Here is an 18,106-nt window from a genome sequence, read left to right as displayed (position 1 = left end):
ATGGCAGGAACTGCTGGGGTGGGTTTCACCTGTCTCAGTCTCTCCCCGCCTCCAGTCTCCCCCACACTTAACCATCAAAGTCATTTTCCTAAAGCCCAGGTTTGACCAGGCCACCCCTTATTCTGCAGACTCCAGGGGCTCCCTATTGCTCCAGGGTCAAGTATGAGATATTCTGTTTGGCCTTCAAAGCCCTCCTCCCTTCCCAGGCTTCTCACTTCCTGACACCCACTCTTTGATCCAGTGACCCAGCCTCCCAGCTGCTCCACAAACCAGACCCTCCATGGCTCAGCTCCAGGCATTTTCTCTGGCTGTCCCCTAGACCTGGAATGCTCCCTCTTCCTCATCTCCGTTTCCTAACTTCCCTGGCTTCATATTTCAGTTCCAACCCCATCTTCTGTAAGAAACCTTCCCCAGCCCCCCTTGCCATTGATCTCCAGTGCATCCTGTCTCTTTCTGTCTACACTGAGTTCTTTGTATGTCATTTTCCCCATCAGACTGAGCTCCTCCAGGGATGGGTTTACCCCTTTCTTTGTGTCCCCAGTGCTTAGCACAAAGCCTAGCTGAGAAGGTGCTTAATAAATGCCTGACTAACTGAATAACCCCTGCCCACTGAAGACATCTCTTTGTCAAAACCAGCCACATGCCCAGAGATGCTTCAGACCGGGTGTTAGACTGTCCACACTTGGATCCAGAGATCTTAGATGCAGACAGGTCCTTGGATGTCACTCCCTCCTCCCCACAGCCCACGGAGACTAAGTGATTTTTCCAAGGTGATATAGCTCAGAGGGGCAGGGCCACACTAGAGCCCAGGTCTTTGTCTCTTACCTTCTATGGACCAGAGGATCAAAGTCTTTGTCTACATCGTTTGCTCTGGCCTCAAATGTCAGAGCTGCCTGGCTGTGGACAGTGACATGCTTGCTTTGCACTTGGTGTCCAGATCTCAGCACTGTGGACAGTTGCCAGGTGCCCCAAGGGGCTTTCTGAAGAGCAAACAAAGATTCAGTTTCTGCATCTCCTTTTCTTCCTTCCTTTCTTCCTTCCTTCCTTCCTTTCTTTCTTTTCTGTCTCTCTTTCTTTTTTCTTTCCTTCCTTCCTTCCTTCCTTCCTTCCTTCCTTCCTTCCTTCCTTCCTTCCTTCCTTCCTTCCTTCCTTCCTTCCTTCCTTCTCTCTCTCCCTCTCTTCCTCTCTCTCTTTCTTTCTTTCTTTCTTCTTTCCCAAAAACTTAAACATAGTGCACTCTGAAGCCCATAGATTGGTCAATAGGTCCCTGCCCAAGCTCCACATAAGAGGTGTTTTCTGGACGCTCTTGGCTTAAGAATGATTATCAATAGTAACTGTTGTTCTTTCCCTTCCAGCTTGATTTAGTTATTTTTTTTTCTTTTGCTCATTAAAGAGACCATTCCCTGACTACTTCTTGAAGAGGCCTATTCACTGAATGGGTGCTACCTCACTCTAAGTGAGTACCTGAATAGACCTTAACCTAAAGAGGCCAAGGTCTCTTATTGCATCTCTGGGTCATCTCCAATCATCCTGATGAACATCTAGTCACTGCATCCAGATGGCTCAGGAGGAGAAAGTGAGGCTGGTGACCTGCACAGCTCTCCCTCACTCAAAACAAAGTCAAGTGCAAGTCATGTCATCATTTCTTTGATGGTATGGTCTTCCTTGGCAACGAAGGACAAACGCACACAACCCTCCTTTGTGCCCTCCCACCCAAAGGCTATAAATCTCTTGTTGCCTAGGATTCCCATGGGAGCTCAGGGGTGTGTGTGTGTGTGGGGAGGGAGAGGACACACTCATGTGTGTGTTTGCACATGTGTATATGTGTATGTGTATGAGTTTGTATGAGGGTGTATGTGAGTTTGTGTGTGTATAACCATGTGTGAGTGTTTGTATGAGTGTGTATGTGAGTTTGTGTCAGACTACACACCCATGCCCCCAAGACCACATGCCCCTGGTTGGGGCAGGACATCTCCCCTCCAGAACACAGAGTGCCCTGCCCTCCCTGATTTCTGCTTCACTGAGGTGAGTGAGACCCCAGTGTTGCTGCCCACTTACTAAGGAGTTGGGGTGGGGTGGCATTTTTCCCCAGGGTGTTTCCTTGACAGACTTTTACCCTTGTCATGGCAATGTAAGTGTGCTGGCTGAGGTGTTTGGCTGGAGCTCAGCCAGAGGACTCTCAAGGGCAGACTGGGAGTTGGGTAGTTGTTTGTGAGAGGAGTGGTGCCACATGTCCAAGGTCTGGCTCCAGAGTGGCTTTAGCCTCCACTTGCTGGGACCCCTGGAGACTTGAAGGTCACTTCACAGTTTCTCTATTCTAACTGTTCCCTGCTTGACAGCCCACCTCCTGTTTTTGTACAGGCTGTCCCCATCCTTGAGATGTACCCCTCCTCATCTCTGCTTAGTTTTCTTCAACTCAGGCACCTTCTGACATGAAGGCAGCTGGTGTCAGAGTAGACAGAGACCTGGACCTGGAGCCAGGAAGATGAATTCAAATCTAGATTCAAGAAGGAGGGAAGGAGGGGGTGGGGTGGGGTAGAGTGACAGAGGCAGAGGGAGGAGAGACAGAAAGGAAGAAAAGAGAAAAGGAGAGACAGAGAGGAGGGGGGAGAGAGGGAAAGGAGAGAAAAGGAGGGAGGAAGGGAGGGAAGGAGATAGAGACAGATGGACAAAGACAGAGACAGAGGTAGATAGGAGGGAGGGAGAGAGGCAGAGGCAGTCATGTGCTAGTTGACCTGTGTGGTCAGAGCCCTGCTAGGGGCTGAATCAATCCTGGCAATAAATGATGTCAATCTGGGATAACCCAGGAAGCCTCCCCTGCACTGGAGGTTTTAAACTTTACTCTGAGGACATTGCAAAGGTCTGCTTCTGAGTGCAGGATGATGGGAGTCCCTGGTGCTCTTTGCCTCCCACCACCCTGCCTCTTGGGACGTCTTGCACAGGGTACTGATTGACCAAGAGGAGCCTTTCTGGGCCCCAACTGTAGCCCGTCTGATCACTGGGGCTCTGCTGGCTCCAGAGTCTCAGGGCCCTGGGTCAGATTTGTCCAAAGTGGGGATTGATTGCACACCATTCCCAACAGATGTTTTGTTTCCATGTTTCTTGAAGAGGGAAAGAGGGAGGATGGGAAGGAAGGAAAGAAGGAAAGCTGATTAAGACCAAAAACATCTGAGATAGGCATGGGGGGAGAGGAGATGAGAATGTCTGGAACCTTCCAGAGAGAGGTACCCAGGGAGGGCCCAGAGCTCAGATGCCTAGTCCTCTCCCTCTGGTGCACCAGACAAGATAAGGGCCAATGGAAAGGAGTCATGCCTGGATGATTTTCTTGGTGTGCCCTGAGCTGGAATGGATGTTCCACAGGGGAGCTTTGCAGCCTTTGGTGTGACTGAATTAGGGCATCCACTCGCCTTTCCTTCTGCCCACTGAGTGGCTGACAACCTGGGCCATCTCTCCTCCTGTCTCCCCCCAGCCCCACCCATGGCTCTTAGCAGATCTCTCCCCCCTACTCTCCCCCTCAGAAGCCTCCTCACCAGCTCTCCGGTCCTCTCCTCTGTGCCAAGACTCTCAGACGCCTTCTTCTTTGTCCCCCTCAACATGCTCAGGTCTCCCCTTAAAAAGCCCTTCCCTTTCCCTGGCTCCCAGATCACCCTGCCTCAGGCTTGGTCAGTGCATCAGGACCAATCAGCAGAGATTCCATGTCTGACTCCTAGGCTGCATTAGCAGGGTTTGTGCTGTGGATGAATTGACACCCTCTGACTTCTCACCTGACCTTCAGTCTGACATTTCCACATCTAGAATTGAACTTCCCACGGATGCAGCCCCCAGCATTTCTATAACACTGTGCTAAGTGCTTCACGAATATGTTTTCATTTGATCCTCACAACAACCCTAGGAGGGAGATGCTAGTATTATCCCCTTGATGAAACTGAAACAAGCAGAAGTTAAAGAGTCACGCACCTAGGGAGTGTCTAAGCTAGATCTGAACTTGGGCCCTCCTGATTTCAGGCTTAGTGCTTTATTTGCCGCGGTGCCCCCAGCTGCCCCTCTTAAATGTTGACTGGACTCAACTCTAGGGCACAACCCAGCAGCTTGAAAGCGGAATGTGCGTGAACACAGGCTGGCAAGCCCCGGAATGAGGGTCTTTGGGTGGGAACCTCCAGCTCCCTTCCCCCTCCACTTTGCAGAGAGGCTGGAAAGCCAGGGAGGACGTGAAGGAGGCCCTGAATTCTCTCTTTCGCTTTTTTGTTGTTTTTTTAAATTGACTTTTGTAATAACAGCAATTAGGAGACTCAACGAAGGCTTTCAGCAGTTAAGGAGGCAGGGGGTGGACTATGGGAGGAGAAGAGAAAAGCCTGGAGCTCCAGGGAATCATTCTCATGGAAAGAGTTCTGGTAGTTTTCCTCTGGCCCGTTCCTCAAAAGTGAGAATTGGCTGGGGGTGAGGGAAGGGGGGCGGATAGTGGCTAAGCTGATCTTTATTATCCACAGACTGATTTGTTGGGAAAGTCGCTGGGGATGGGCTTTTGAGACAACCTCCATGGATCCCTTCCCCAGGGGACCCAAGGCCACATAGAGATCACTCAGCCCCTGCGCCAGGGCTCTCGCCTGCCTGGGCGGGCAGACAAACTCGCTGGGAATACAGACGTTTTAGCTGGGACCCTTGGTAAAGCTGCTCACAACCCTTTACACTGTCAGGCCGTTCATTCTCATTAGCCAAGAAATAACCTCGAGGGGTTGTCAGGGCAAGGGCAGAACACAGTAGAGCAGAGCAGAAATTATTCCCCCCATTTCACAGGTGGAGAAAACTGAGTTTAGGAAGGGGGAAATGCCCTACCAAGGATCACACAATGAGTCAGATCTGTAGTGGGACTTAAGTCTCTTTCCTCCTCCTCCAGGGCTCCTCTCCCAGCCCTAGTAGGTGTGTGAGGCCCTGGGGCGGGAGGGAGTTGGGGAGACCACCAACTGTGGCACCTTTGGGGATAGGTGACATTCCCGGGGAGGGGGACCCGTGGGAAAGCTGCCACAAAGACACCGACCAGCCCCCTGTGGGGGATGAGGAAGGAGGGAAGGAACTGACACTGGAATCTGAAGACCGAGCGCAGGCCCCTCTGCTAGGGTCAGGTGGCCCTGCGCAGGTGTCCACTCTGACTGTCCTTTTCCTCACCTGGACAGTGGGAGGACGTGGCAGTATTTACCTCCTACGTGGCTTTAAACTGGAGGCTAGAGGGCCCATCCTCACTCCAGCCTTGCAGCGCGGGGCGCGCTACAGGAGGAGAAGGTCCCTGAGCGGGGCCGGCCTAGCACAGCAGGGGTGCAGGCTGGCAGAAGCCGGGTCTTTTTGAACCCTGCTCCCACCCGGGGTGGCTGGGCCTCTAAGGTTCTGCCGCAAGTGTGGCAGAGCAAGGCGCTGGGATCGGAGCCCCTGGGGCGATCACTGGCACTCTTGGAGGCGGGTGGGGCCCCGGAGAGGCAGCTGCTGGGTCAGCCTGCCCCCGTCTCCCGCCTTTGGGTTGTGGGAAGGTGTGGGACTCCCCCGTGGAGGGAGCAGCAGAGGGGGCCGTCAGGAGTGGGCTGTGGGTTGGGGCCTGAGCTCCCGCCTGAGCCCTTCTCTTCTCTCCCTTCTGCCACCCCCAGCTGGGAGGATGCGGGATTCTCGGTGTGGGCATCTGGCTGGCCGTGACGCAGGGCAACTTTGCCACCCTGTCACCCTCCTTCCCTTCGCTCTCCGCGGCCAACCTGCTCATCGTCACGGGGACCTTCGTCATGGTCATAGGCTTCGTGGGCTGTATCGGCGCCATCAAAGAAAACAGATGCCTCCTTCTCAGTGTAAGTGTTGGGGCGGCCTGGGCGGCCCGGGAGGGGTCCCCCGGGAGGGGCTGTGGGGGGCGGGCCGGTTGGTGCCGGGTGCAGGAGGATCTGGGGGTGATGGCCCAGGACAGAGGGACCCAAGGAAGGCAGTCTGTCCTGGGGGTGCAAAAGAGAAAGCTCTTCCCGCCTCCCCCCCCCAGGCCTCTACCACCTAATTCCTCCTCTTGCCCTTAAGGCTTGAATTCAATCCCTCTGTTTCCTGCTACTGCCTTTGGGGGCCTGCAGGGAATCAGACTGGGAGCACCCCCTTCGGAGACCCTCCTCTGAGGGTTGCTTGCTTTGGGTGGCTTTTGGGGAAGCATGTTTACTGGCTGAAGGGGGTGACTGGGGAGGAGGGGAGAGAAGGAAGCCTGTAGGGTGACCCAGGGTGCTGGGTCAGGGACAGGCCCTGAGCCTAGAAGCCTAGGGAAGAGTCTGCCCTGCCCACAGGTGGTGCCTGGGAGCCCCCAGGGATGGAGGCTGATCTCCAAGGGTGGCTGGCACAGCCTGGGTAACCCTCCACCCTGGAGCAGGCTGTGCCCTTTGTCTCTCTGGGCCTCTGCATTTCCTCCTCAGCTTGACTTCTCTCCCAGACTCTGGAGTGCCTTAGGCACAGCCCAGGTTGTGTTCAGGGCAGACAGGGCTAGCTCTGGAGTCAGAGCGACTGTGGGTCCCTTCCCTCTGCCCCTGCGGGATCTGGAGTGTGTCTTCTCAGCTGTGGGGCTTAGTTCTCTGTGCAATATAAAGAAGCTGTACCACTTGGCCCAGCCCCACTGTGATGAGGTTGAACCAGATGCCTCTTGGTGGAAGGGCCCACCTGGCCAGTGGACCCGTTGTCCTTGAGTGTGGATGGGGAGACTGAGAGAGAGGCCCGGCTCTGGGAGGGGAGAGGCCTCAGTACTCCAGGATGGGTGACCCATTGCTGTACCTTCTCATAGAGCCTGGGCATAAGAAAGCCTGCTTTCTTTCATGACATCCCTGCCCCCAACTTGGCTGTGGCCACTCGAGCCCAGCTGGGGCTACCTGGGCCAGTTGGCATTTGGAAGATCCTTCCTTGGCCCTCAGGATGTGGGGCCATCTGTCAGCTCCAGGAGAGCAGGTGGTACCCAGAAGGACTCTGGCATCTCCATCCCTCCGCCCATATTGGCACTCTCCTGTCTTGGTCAGAGGCAGCTGACCTCCTCTGCTCCTTCCGCCAACCACAAGGACTGGGTCAGCACAGGTGCACAGTGGGCTGAGGGGCTGGTCTGGGCCTCTGTCTCACATCATGAGGGGCCAGGCTGACGGCCTATCCCAGACTCAGCCCCTACCTCCTGCCAGGAGCAGCTCCTGGGCCACAAATGACCCGCAGACCCTGAGCTCTGCCACAAACTTGTCTCCTTTTGGAACCACAGAGCCTCTGAGAAGGAAGGGACCAAGGCCTGAGAAAGAATCTTGTCCAACATCTCCAATGAGAAGGAATCCAGAACAAGTGAGCAAGCACTGATAAGGGGCCTACTGTGTGAAGGCACCTGGCTAAGGGGACTGGGGACACAGAGAAAGGTGGAGGATGGTCTCTGCCCCTGAGGAGCTCCCTGTCAAATAAGGAAATAACCTGCAAACCCTCTGGACGAACAACCGGTGAACAGGGTGCTGGAGGGCCCCCCAGGGGGAAGGTATTGGAATTAGGAGAGGCTGTGGCAGGGGACTTATAGGAAGCTGGGGAGGTCAGTGGTCAGAGCAGATGAGGGCCAGCCTTGCAGGCCCTGAGACGCACAGAGGATCTTGTTGGTGGGACAGCTGGGGGACAGAGGGCACTGCCTAGAGGAGGACTGTGGGAGCGAGGTGTGACAAGGCCAGGAGGGGGCTGGTGACTAACACCAAGCCTCCTGGAGGCTGCAGGAAGCTACTGGACCTGACTGAGTAGGGGGATGTTAACAGCCTGGGCTGGAAAGTGATTCCGTGGATCCCCAGGGCAGGATGGTTCTGAGAGAATCATTGAGTCTCCCTTCCCCAGAGCCAGGAGGGACCTCAGGGAGGAAAGTTGGCCTGACACTCAGCTGGATAACAAAGAACTCTTCATACCACCGATGGGAGGCTCACTACCTCTAAAAGCAGCCTGTTTCCTTGTTAGCTCTCATTGTCTGAAAGGCTGAGAAAGAGGACAGTCAGAACTTGTCACTTTTTGGTCATGGGCACCATGGATCCTACCAGTTCCTAAAGAGAGTTATGGAGAGAGAAAGATTTGTAGAGATGGAGATGTGTCTTTTCCTCTTCTTATGAAACATTAATCACAGATAATTTAAAAAGCAGGTGTTTCTTTGGTAATGTTCTTCTTACCTATTAATATATCAAGTCGAGAGGCTTTTCGAGAATCACACACAGGAAGTTTTTCATGAGGCCTGCTCATCTATTAAATCAGGCGCTTGAAAGTGGGAAAAATTCAGAATTGCTCTTGGTTTTTCTAAGGGAGGTGCTGCAGATCGTGCAGGTAGTGGATGGGATCCTGGGCCCTGCCCTCAGGCATCAGAGGATCATCGGGACATTCTGTGCCATGGACATGACAGAACTGAGACAGAATGAGACTAAGGGTAACCCAGCAAACTAGGGCCTGAGGCAGGATCTGAACCCAGAAAGGGAGGAATGAGAGATCCAGGCTAGAGCCAGGACAACTCATCTTTCCTCTCTGGGGGACCTCTGCTTTCCAAGGGATGTCCCCATTCCTTTAGAATTGTAGTACTGCCCAGGATGGGGTGTAGGGCGTGTTCAGGGAAGACTCTGTCTCTGGTGTGAGGGCTGCTCAGCCCTTTTTCAAGGCTGCTTTCTACCTTTGGGGTCCACCTAACTCACTCATGGATCCAAGAAACTGTAGCATGGCCACCCCCAGTAAACTATTTCAGCAGGTCGAGGGTAATTGAGGGGTCTCAGACTCACTGGCGAGTTAATGGGGTATCTACCCCAACCCCGAGAAGACTTCCCCTGGTAGAATGGACTGATATCAATTTGTTCTATTGGCGTGAAGGCGGCTGAAGCAGGCACTGTGGAGCACTTGGAGGTTCGTTAGACATTGAAGATGCCACGGTCATCCACTGCATCCTGAGCCATCATCCATTGCCTTGACTCTGTCCTGCCACTGGATTGTGATGACTGGAGGAGACAGTGAGGTCCATGACTTCATGCAGCTCTGCCTCACTTAAATCTAATTTAAGCACATGTCAAAAGACACCACCCATACCATTTTACCATCATACCTATCTCAAAGTCCTGTGACAGGCAAGTGATGAAGCAGCAGGTGTGGATACACTGGGAACTATAGTCACAACCCTGCACACAGGTGGCCCAGGCCCAAGGGTCCTTTCTTAGTGGAAGCAGCAGTGGACCTTGGCAGCCGCCTGGGTGTCTGAGCAGCCTTTTAAGGATTGCACTGCCCACCTCCTGGTGTGAGGAAGGGGGCTAGAATAGATATCCTGTGGCAGGGAGAGAGTTCACCCTGCAGCCAAAACACACACACATACAAAGACAATTCCACTCACCATTGGTACATGGAATGGGCATACACTTATAGAGAACGCAAAATTCAGTAGACCTTCTAGATGAACCTCCTTATTGCAAGATAACTCAGCAGGTATCACATCCAAATAGCAGCCTTGAGTGAAACAAGGCTGGTCAATGAAGGCCAGTTTATTGAACTCAGAGCTGGATACACTTTTTCTGGAGTGGCTGTAATGAAGGGGAACTCTGTGAAGCTGGTGTAGGTTTCTAAATCAAAACTAATCTAGTCAACTGGCTTGTATGCCTCCCAAACGGAGTGAATGACAGGCTCATGACAATGCCATGCCACCATCAGCAGCACCTGTGCTCCCACCAGGATGAACCTGATGAGGTCAAAGAAAAATTTTATGAAAACCTGGAGACCTTTATTGTCAGTGTGCCAAGGGAGGACAAGCTTATAATTCTGGGTGACTTTAATGCCAGAGTAGACTCAGACTGCCAGACTTGGGAGGGAGTCCTAGGGAGAAATAGAGTTGAAAACAGCAACAGTAATGGTCACTTACTACTGAAAACTTGTGCATCACATGACCTTCTCATCACCAACACTGTCTCCTATTTACCTAAATGCAATAAAACTTTGTGGATGCTCCCTTGTAGCAAACATTGGCATCTAATAGACTGTGTGATTGTAAGGAGAAGAGACAGACAAGATGTGAGCGTGAGGAAGCGATCAGAGTGCTGGACCGATCATAGACTTATCCTCTCCAAGCTAAACATTTGCATTCACCAAAAGCAGAGTCCCCGAGGTAAAATAACTACCAGAAAAATTAAAGTCAACAGATTAGAGCACTTCTCTGAGCAGGAACAGTTTGTTGCTGACTTGGAGGGAAAGTTGAGCCCACACACAGTTGGCAACAGCAGAGCACAAAAGAAGTGGGCAGCTTTCAGAGATCTGATGCATTTGCTCATCTGGGTCAGAACACTCACAAACACTGAGACTGTTTTCATGAAAATGATGGGGAAATTCAGAAGCTGCTAAATGAAAAACAAGAACTCCACAGGGTTTATCAGCAGGATAATACATTGGTCTCTAAGAAGGTTCGTTTGCTTCCATCAAAAATAAAGTACAAGTGAAGCTTAGACAGAAGCAGAATTCCTGGCTCAATAAGAAGGAAGATAAAGTTCAATTTTATGATGATAGTAACAATCCAAAGTGTTTTTATGATGCCTTGAAGGCTATTTATGGACCAAAGGCCTACGGTGCATCACAACTTCTCAGTGCTTGATGGAGCCACATGGATTAGTGATAAGGACATGATCCTAGAGAGATGGGCTGAACACTTACACAGTGTTCTCAGCAGACCATCATCAATCAATGCTGAGGCCATTGACCGTTTACCTCAGGTTGAAGTCAGTCCCTTCTTAGCTGAACTTCCAACTGAAGACCAGGTTTTGAGGGCCATTAGGCTCCCTTCATGTGGCAAAGCACCTGGTGCTGATTCTATTCCAGCTGAGATTTACAAGGTAGGAGGACCATTGCTCATATAAAAGCTGGCTGAAATTTTCCAGGTTGTATGGCAAGAGGAGGTTATCCTCCAGGAGTTCAAGGATGCCTCCATTGTCTATCTCTATAAGGGTAAAGGGAAAAGATTGTCCTGCGACAATCACAGGGGAGTCTCTTAATCATTGATGGAAAGATTCTTGCCAGAATCCTCCTTAATAGGTGGATCCTTCACCTGGAATATGGTCATCTACTTGAGAGCCAGTGTGGCTTCAGAAAGGACTGAGGGATGGTTGACATGGTGTTTGTTGCCCAACAAGTTCAGGAGAAATGCCAGGAGCAGAACAGAAGTCTGTACACAACATTTGTCAATCTGACCAAGGTCTTTGATGCACTTAGTCATGAGGGCTTGTGGAAAATTACGTCAAAATTTGGTTGCCCAGAGTTCATCAGCATTGTACATCAATTTCACGATGGCATGTTTGCCCGGGTTCTGGATAATGGACCAAGTTCTTGTGCCTTCCCAGTCACCAATGGAGTGAAACAGGGCTGTGTGCTTGCTCTCATGCTTTTTAGCATGATGTTTTCACCATGTTGACAAATGCTTTCAATGAGGATGAACACAGAATCAAGGTCAATTACCATATTGATGGTAAGTTCTTCAATTTCAAAAGCTTACAAGCCAAGACCAAAGTGGAGGGAGCGTTGGTGCGTGATTTTCTGTTTGCAGATGATTGTGCACTCAATGCAGCCTCTGAAGCTGAGATACAACAGAGTATGGATCAATTCTCTGCTGCCTGTGCTAATTTTGGCCTAGTAATTAACACCAAGAAAACACAGGTGCTCCATCACCCACCACCACACCATCCATATGTGGACCATCGGTTACAGAAAATGGAGAATTTTGAATGCTGTGGATAAGTTCACTTACCTTGGTAGTGTACTTTCCAGGAATGTATACATTGATAATGAGGTTGATACACACACTGCCAGAGCTAGCTCAGTCTTTGGGAAACTCCAAAAGAAAGTGTGGGAGAGAAGAGGTATTAGACTGACTACCAAACTGAAGGTCTACAGAGCAGTTGTGCTGACCTCATTGTTGTATGTTGTATGTCTGTGAAACATGAACAATCTACCATACCAGGAAACTGAATCGCTTCCATTTGAAGTATCTTAGGAAGATTTTGAGGATCACCTGGCAGGATAAGGTACCAGACTCTGAGGTCCTTTTTCAAGCTAAACTGCCAGTCATTCAAACTCTACTGTAGAGAGTGCACCTCCAATGGGCTGGCCGTGTTGTTCAAATACCAAATGTACACTTGCCAAAAAGACTATTTTATTGTGAACTCACAAGGCAACCGCTCACATGGTGGTCAGAAGAAGTGATACAAGGACACTGTCAAGGTCTCTCTCAGGAACTTTAGAATTGATTGTGTGACATGGGAGATCCTGGCACAGGACCACTCAGCATGGCGTGCCCACATGAGAGAAGGTTCTGTGCTTCGTGAGCAAAGCAGAATTGAAGTTGCTCAAAAGAAAGACCAGATATGCAAGTTTGGAAAATCCACCCCAAATGATCACCAGACTATCTGCTCAACCTGAGGTAGAGCATTCCGAGCTCATATTGGTCTGATCAGTCACATTCTGACACACTGAAACTTGACTTTATCATAGTGATGTCATTTTGGTCCTCTGAAAATGAAGGATAACAGCCAACTGCCTAGGGTAAGACCCACCACCCCCCGGAAAGGACAGAGTTGCCTCTGGTGAGCCCCCCCTACAGAGATATAGCCACCTTTCCAGACTCACAATACCTTACATAGGTACCCCCCAGTCCCATAAGAAGAAGCACTTGGAGTCAGTAGAGCGTTGGCCTTTCACAGTCTGCCTAACTCATACTGCAGGTGGAGAGTGAGCTTGGGTTTTCCTCCTCCCTTTTGCATTGTCGTCCTTTACTCTTTCTTGGAACTTTGAGGTGGCCTATAGACTCTGCTGATTGGAACCCTTCATCTTTGCCAATTCCCTGACGAACATTTGGGCAGCCGAGTCCTGGCTGTGGGTAGCTGCCCTCTGTTCTGCCTCTCTCTGCCTCCACATCTCCAGCCTTTATAGATCAAATGTGAGGGCCAAGGAGGATGCTGAGGTGTGTCATCGGTCACCACTTAGCCATCCCTGGAGGCATGGCAGCTCATTTTTAGTCAGGGGCTGCATCAGGTTCTCGAGGGGGGCGGAGTAGCTGACCCAGGTTCTTTCTTGGCCCCTTACCACCCATGAGACCTTAACTTATTGTCATTCCCTGCATGCTAATGGTAGAGGGGGGCCACAGTGTCTGCATACTCCTCTTTCCCTTTTTCATTGAGTTCTCTCTTCCCACCTGCTCCTAAGCTCATCATTATTTCTGGTTGTGGTGTGGCCGCCCAGCTTCCTGTGATTTAGGCTTCTGGTTCAGGGCAGGAGTTGGGTCGGCTGCCCAGAGCCTTGACCCCAAGAGGAGTCTGAGCACGGCTGGTGGGAGGATTCCAGTGTTCACTGAGGTCTTAGAGAATTTGGCCACCATGAGAGCAGCAAATAATGCTTCAGTCCTGGTTGGAAGTGCACAAAATGCTTGAGTTTTGGCTGATTTGGGATGCCCGCCCTGCAGGGGGTTGGACAGGTGGAAGGGAAGTGGGAACCCCCCAGTCAGTCAGTGTACTCAGAAAGGAGGGGGTGGGAATTCCATAAGTCATCTGGTACAGTCTCTTGCTCTTGGGCAGACCCAAGGCAGACTCAGCGTGACTGGCTGGGCCATCGTTGCTCTGGTTCTAAACTGGGCCCTTTTAGAGTACTTGGTAGCACAGGTCAGAGCTGGAGCCAGAGGATGATTCCCTCCTCTTCCTTCCCCACTTCCCTCCCCCTCCTTTCTCTCCTTCCCCTCTTCTCCCTCCCTCCCTCTCTCCTCTCTCTTCCTCCTCCTCCCTCCTGTTCCTTCCCTCTCGACCTTCCTCTCCACAATCCCTCTTCCCTCCCTCTCCCTCCTCCCCTCCTGTTTCCCTCCTGCTCCCCTGTCGCCCCTCCCCCTCCCCTTCCTCCTCCTCTGAGGAGCACTGAGGTGTGAGGAGAGCAGGTTGGACTGCAGGGAAATTGCCTTTGCTTCGTTGGCATCTCTGACCCTGCTATTTTATCCTGGAAAGTTACAGGTTCAAAGATTCCACTTCACCTCAGACCCTTGGTTTGCTTGGGAGCCCCCTTGGAGCGGTGACCTGGAGGAAGGCTGCCCAGAGGAGGCTTCTGAGCGAGCCTTAAAGGAAGGGGACGAATCCCCATGGGCTTTGAGGGGTGTGGGACCCGGAGGATGAAAACGTGGGTGCCCGGCTTCCTGCCCCCGTCCCTTTGTTTTTGAAGGAATGAAAAACCTTCTTGAGGAAATTAAGGAACTGCCCAAAAGGGAAGGAAGGGCCTTGGATCCAGCTCGTGGGGGCCCCCCACACCTGCTTGTGTTCTACCCTCAAGCCATGGCCCCTTTCTCTGCACAGCCAGCCGTAGGTGGGCCGCCACCTTGTTCCACATCTTTCCTTTCTTTTGACCATTCCTCTGTTGCTCATTATGTGTTAGGGCCAAAGCTCTTACACCCACACCCACACACCCACAGCCACACCCACACACATACACCCCCCCCCACTCACACCCACACCCACACACATACACACACACAGGCACACATCTGTGCACACCCACACGCATGCACACGCACGGGGAGAAGGACTTGTTCAAGGTCGCACCACGAGCTGGGGCCAAGGCCAGCCCAGAGCTCCGTTCTGTCTCGCCCTGGCGGGCGCCCAGCACTGATTTCTCCCTTGGTGGGGTGCTGCCTGGGTTGAGTGGCCGGGCCACTGCTGTCTCTGAGCGTCCGCTTTCCTCTGTCCCTCAGTTCTTCATCATGCTGTTAATTGTGTTCCTGCTGGAGCTCACGGTTGCCATCCTCTTCTTTGTCTACACAGACCAGGTAAGTGGCTGCTGCTGGGTTTGCCGCCAGCATTTGCCTCACCAGCTGACACCTCCTTCCAGAGTGCCAGCAGGCTCAGCCCCTCTGCCTCCCAAGTCACAGGTACATTTAGACCAGCCTTGGCATGGAGCAGCACTGAGTGGAGGGGGTCACAGCAGGGTCTGGGGATGAGTGAGTGATCATTGGGCAGGGTGTGTGTGTGCGTGTGTGTGTGAGTATGCATGTGAGCATGTGTGTATGCATGAGTATATATGTGTGTGAGTATACATGTGTGCACAAGTGTGTATGTGTGCATGAGTGTATGGTTGAGTGTGTGCATGCTTATGTATATGCATGTAAGTGTGTTCTTTTGAGTGCATGCATGTGTGTGCATGTGTGTGTGCATGAATGTGTGTATACACATGCATGTATAGGCCTCGGTGTGTATGCAAGTGTATGTGCATATGTGTTTATGCATGTGTGTATGTGTGCATGAGTGTATGGTTGAGTGTGTGCATGCTTATGTATATGCATGTAAGTGTGTTCTTTTGAGTGCATGCATGTGTGTGTGCATGAATGTGTGTATACACATGCATGTATAGGCCTCGGTGTGTATGCAAGTGTATGTGCATATGTGTTTATGCATGTGTGTATGTGTGCATGTGCACACGCATGCATGTGCATGTGTGTGCATGTGCGTGCGCATGTGCATGTGTGAGTGTGTGTGAGTATGCGTGTGTATGTGTGTGTATGCATGAGTGTATAGGCCTCAGTGGGCACGTGCATATGTGTGTGTATGCATGTGCGTGTGTGTATGCATGAGTGTATAGGCCTCGGTGGGCACGTGCATGTGTGTGTATGCATGTGCGTGTGTGTATGCATGAGTGTATAGGCCTCGGTGTGTATGCAAGTGTATGTGCATATGTGTTTATGCATGTGTGTATGTGTGCATGTGTGTGCATGTGCATGTGTGAGTGTGTGTGTATGCATGAGTGTATAGGCCTCAGTGTGTGTGCATCTGCGTGTGCGTGTGTGCATGTATGTATGACGGGGGCTGTCTCAGGAGGTCATCAGCCAGTCACATTAGGTCTTTGTTACTTACCTGCTCAGTGCCTGGTGCAGGGCTCTGGATTCTGGGGACCTAGAGGCAGAAAGAAACAGAATCAGGCCCTGCCCTGAAGGAGCTCACATTCTGTTAAGGGAGACAACATGGACATATATAGAGGTCTGCTTGCTGACATATAAAATATATGCATGATAAATGCATGAGCATAAGATATTTTTTTGGTGGGGTCAGGATGGATTTGGTGGAAAAGGTGTTTCTGAACCTGAAGAAAGCGAAGGATTCTAAGAGATAGAGGTGAGAAGGGAAGGCATTCCAGGTATGGATACAGCCTGTACAAAGGCCTGGAGGTGGAAGGCTGAAGGTAGTATATGAGAAACAGCAAGAAGGGCAGTGTGGCTGGAGTTTAAACCGTAGGAAAGGCTGGAAGGGTAGGATGGGCCAGATGGTGAGAGGCAACAAAAGCCAAATAAGTGGAGGAAGTCGAATGGGTAAGGCAGTGGCACTGCCAGGCCTGGCTTTGGAAAATTAGAACATTTTGGCATTGGTGTGGAGGCTGGACTGGCAGGGTGAGGCGAGCTGAGGCAAAGCAGTGGGGGAGGGATGCTGGAATTTCAGGGGCACATGTGGAAGGTGAGGGAGGAGGGCAGCTCCTGGACTCGCAGGAGGAGGTGTCTGAGAGTCTGCACAGAGAAAGGAACAGACACTTACGTGCCAGGCTAAGCACTTTACAAAGATCATTGTATCTGGAGTTCACAACTCTATGAGGATGGCTGTTGTTATTATCCTCCTTTTTCAGTTGAGGAAACTGAGGCTAAGCGGCTTGTCCAGGAGCATGCAGCTGGTAAGTGTCTGAGGCTAGATCTGAACTCAGGGCTTCTTGACTCCAGGTCCAGTGCTCTGAGCACCATAGCACCTCCTGACTATCTCCAGGGGGCCAGATTACCACATGAAGTAGTATAGACCAGGACAGAGCCTTGGGGGACATGTGGATGAAGATCCAGTCGAGGAAAATGAGTCGTGGTGGAATGGATCAGAGGGGAGACGACCTCAGTGATTCTGGAAGAGGCTGGCCAGTTCATGCCAAGTCAAGACTTCTCCTGTGATGTCATTGGTCCTCTTGAAATGAAGGATGTACAACAGCAGAGGGAGGAACCTCCCCACGTCCTCCAGGTCCCAGATCCCCGACTAGGGAGTCGTCCTGGACTTCCCACTGTCTCATCCCCCCAGCCCCACATCCAGACTGTTGCTAAGGCCAGTGATGTCTCCCTAATCCTGCCTCCTCTCTTCTAACCCTGTCCCGGCCCTGGGGCAGAGCCTCATCCCCTCACATCCACCATTCTGCACTCACGGGCCAAAGGGATTTTCCTAAAGCACGGATTCAATCACTTCACCTTCCCCACATCCATAATAATAATAAGCTCCTCAAGGATCAAATGTAAAGTTCTCTGCCATTCAAAGTCTCTCTCCCTATAATCCAGCTCCTCTGGCCTTTGCAGGGACATCTGTTCCCTGTGCCTAGAATGTGCTGCCACTGCTCTCTGCCTCATAGAGCCCCTGAAAGTTTCCTTCCTGGCTCAGCTTAAATGACACTTTCTCCACATACCCCAGTTCTGAGGCCCTTCCCTACCAGGGTCACACATCCAAGAAGAATCTGAGGCAGAATTCAAGCCCAGGTCTTTCTGACTCCAAGTTCAATGTTCTGTCCTCTCTAGCCCTCAGCCTTTCTTTCATATTGTGTGCACACCCACTGAGAGCAAGGCTTGTTTCATTGTTGTCTTTTAGTCCACTAGTGTTTACTCTGGTGCCTTGCATGTAGTAAGGACTTCATCAATTTTTAAAAATTCATTCATGTGAGACTGAAGCTCAGGTGAGAGATGAAGGCTGGGTGTACAGAAGTGGGAATCATCTGTACTTAAATGATAATCACATGCCAGGAAGTTGGTGAGATCCTTGAGAGAGCGCTTAGAGGGAGAAGGGAAGAGGGACCAGAAAGAACTCACTGGCTAATAATGTCTGGGAGATGAGCCGGGATCCAGCCCAGCAGTCAGAGGAGTGGTAGGGTGGGCTGGAGCGGAATCGGGAGAGGAAGGAGACTGCTCCAGCAGGGAGCTGTCCACTCCTGGAGGTTCTGATTTGAGAACCCCAGGCACCAGGCAGGACTTGGAATTCCTGTCCAGTGAACAGGGCTGGTGAGGCAGGAAGGATATAGTTAAACTGAATTCTTTTCTCCAGAATCAGTCTGGACCAAAGAAAGGCACCAG

At 51.5% G+C, this 18,106-nt stretch overlaps 1 protein-coding gene across 8 annotated transcripts in view; it reads left to right on the top strand.

Moving 5' to 3' along the window:
* The window catches only part of TSPAN4 (tetraspanin 4), an 80,499-nt gene that overhangs the window by 48,090 nt on the left and 14,303 nt on the right, over nucleotides 1-18,106 (top strand). For all 8 annotated transcript variants that reach the window (XM_072637398.1, XM_072637396.1, XM_072637397.1 and 5 more), the window contains 2 exons: nucleotides 5,634-5,825; nucleotides 14,726-14,800. In XM_072637398.1, the coding sequence (XP_072493499.1) occupies nucleotides 5,634-5,825; nucleotides 14,726-14,800 (267 nt within the window). The remainder of the gene's footprint in view (nucleotides 1-5,633; nucleotides 5,826-14,725; nucleotides 14,801-18,106) is intronic.

Source organism: Notamacropus eugenii, chromosome 2 (assembly GCF_028372415.1).
Source record: "Notamacropus eugenii isolate mMacEug1 chromosome 2, mMacEug1.pri_v2, whole genome shotgun sequence".
Taxonomy (NCBI): Eukaryota; Metazoa; Chordata; class Mammalia; order Diprotodontia; family Macropodidae; genus Notamacropus; species Notamacropus eugenii.
The sequence above is the reverse complement of the archived record's forward strand: the minus strand, read 5'-3'. Positions and strand labels throughout refer to the sequence as shown.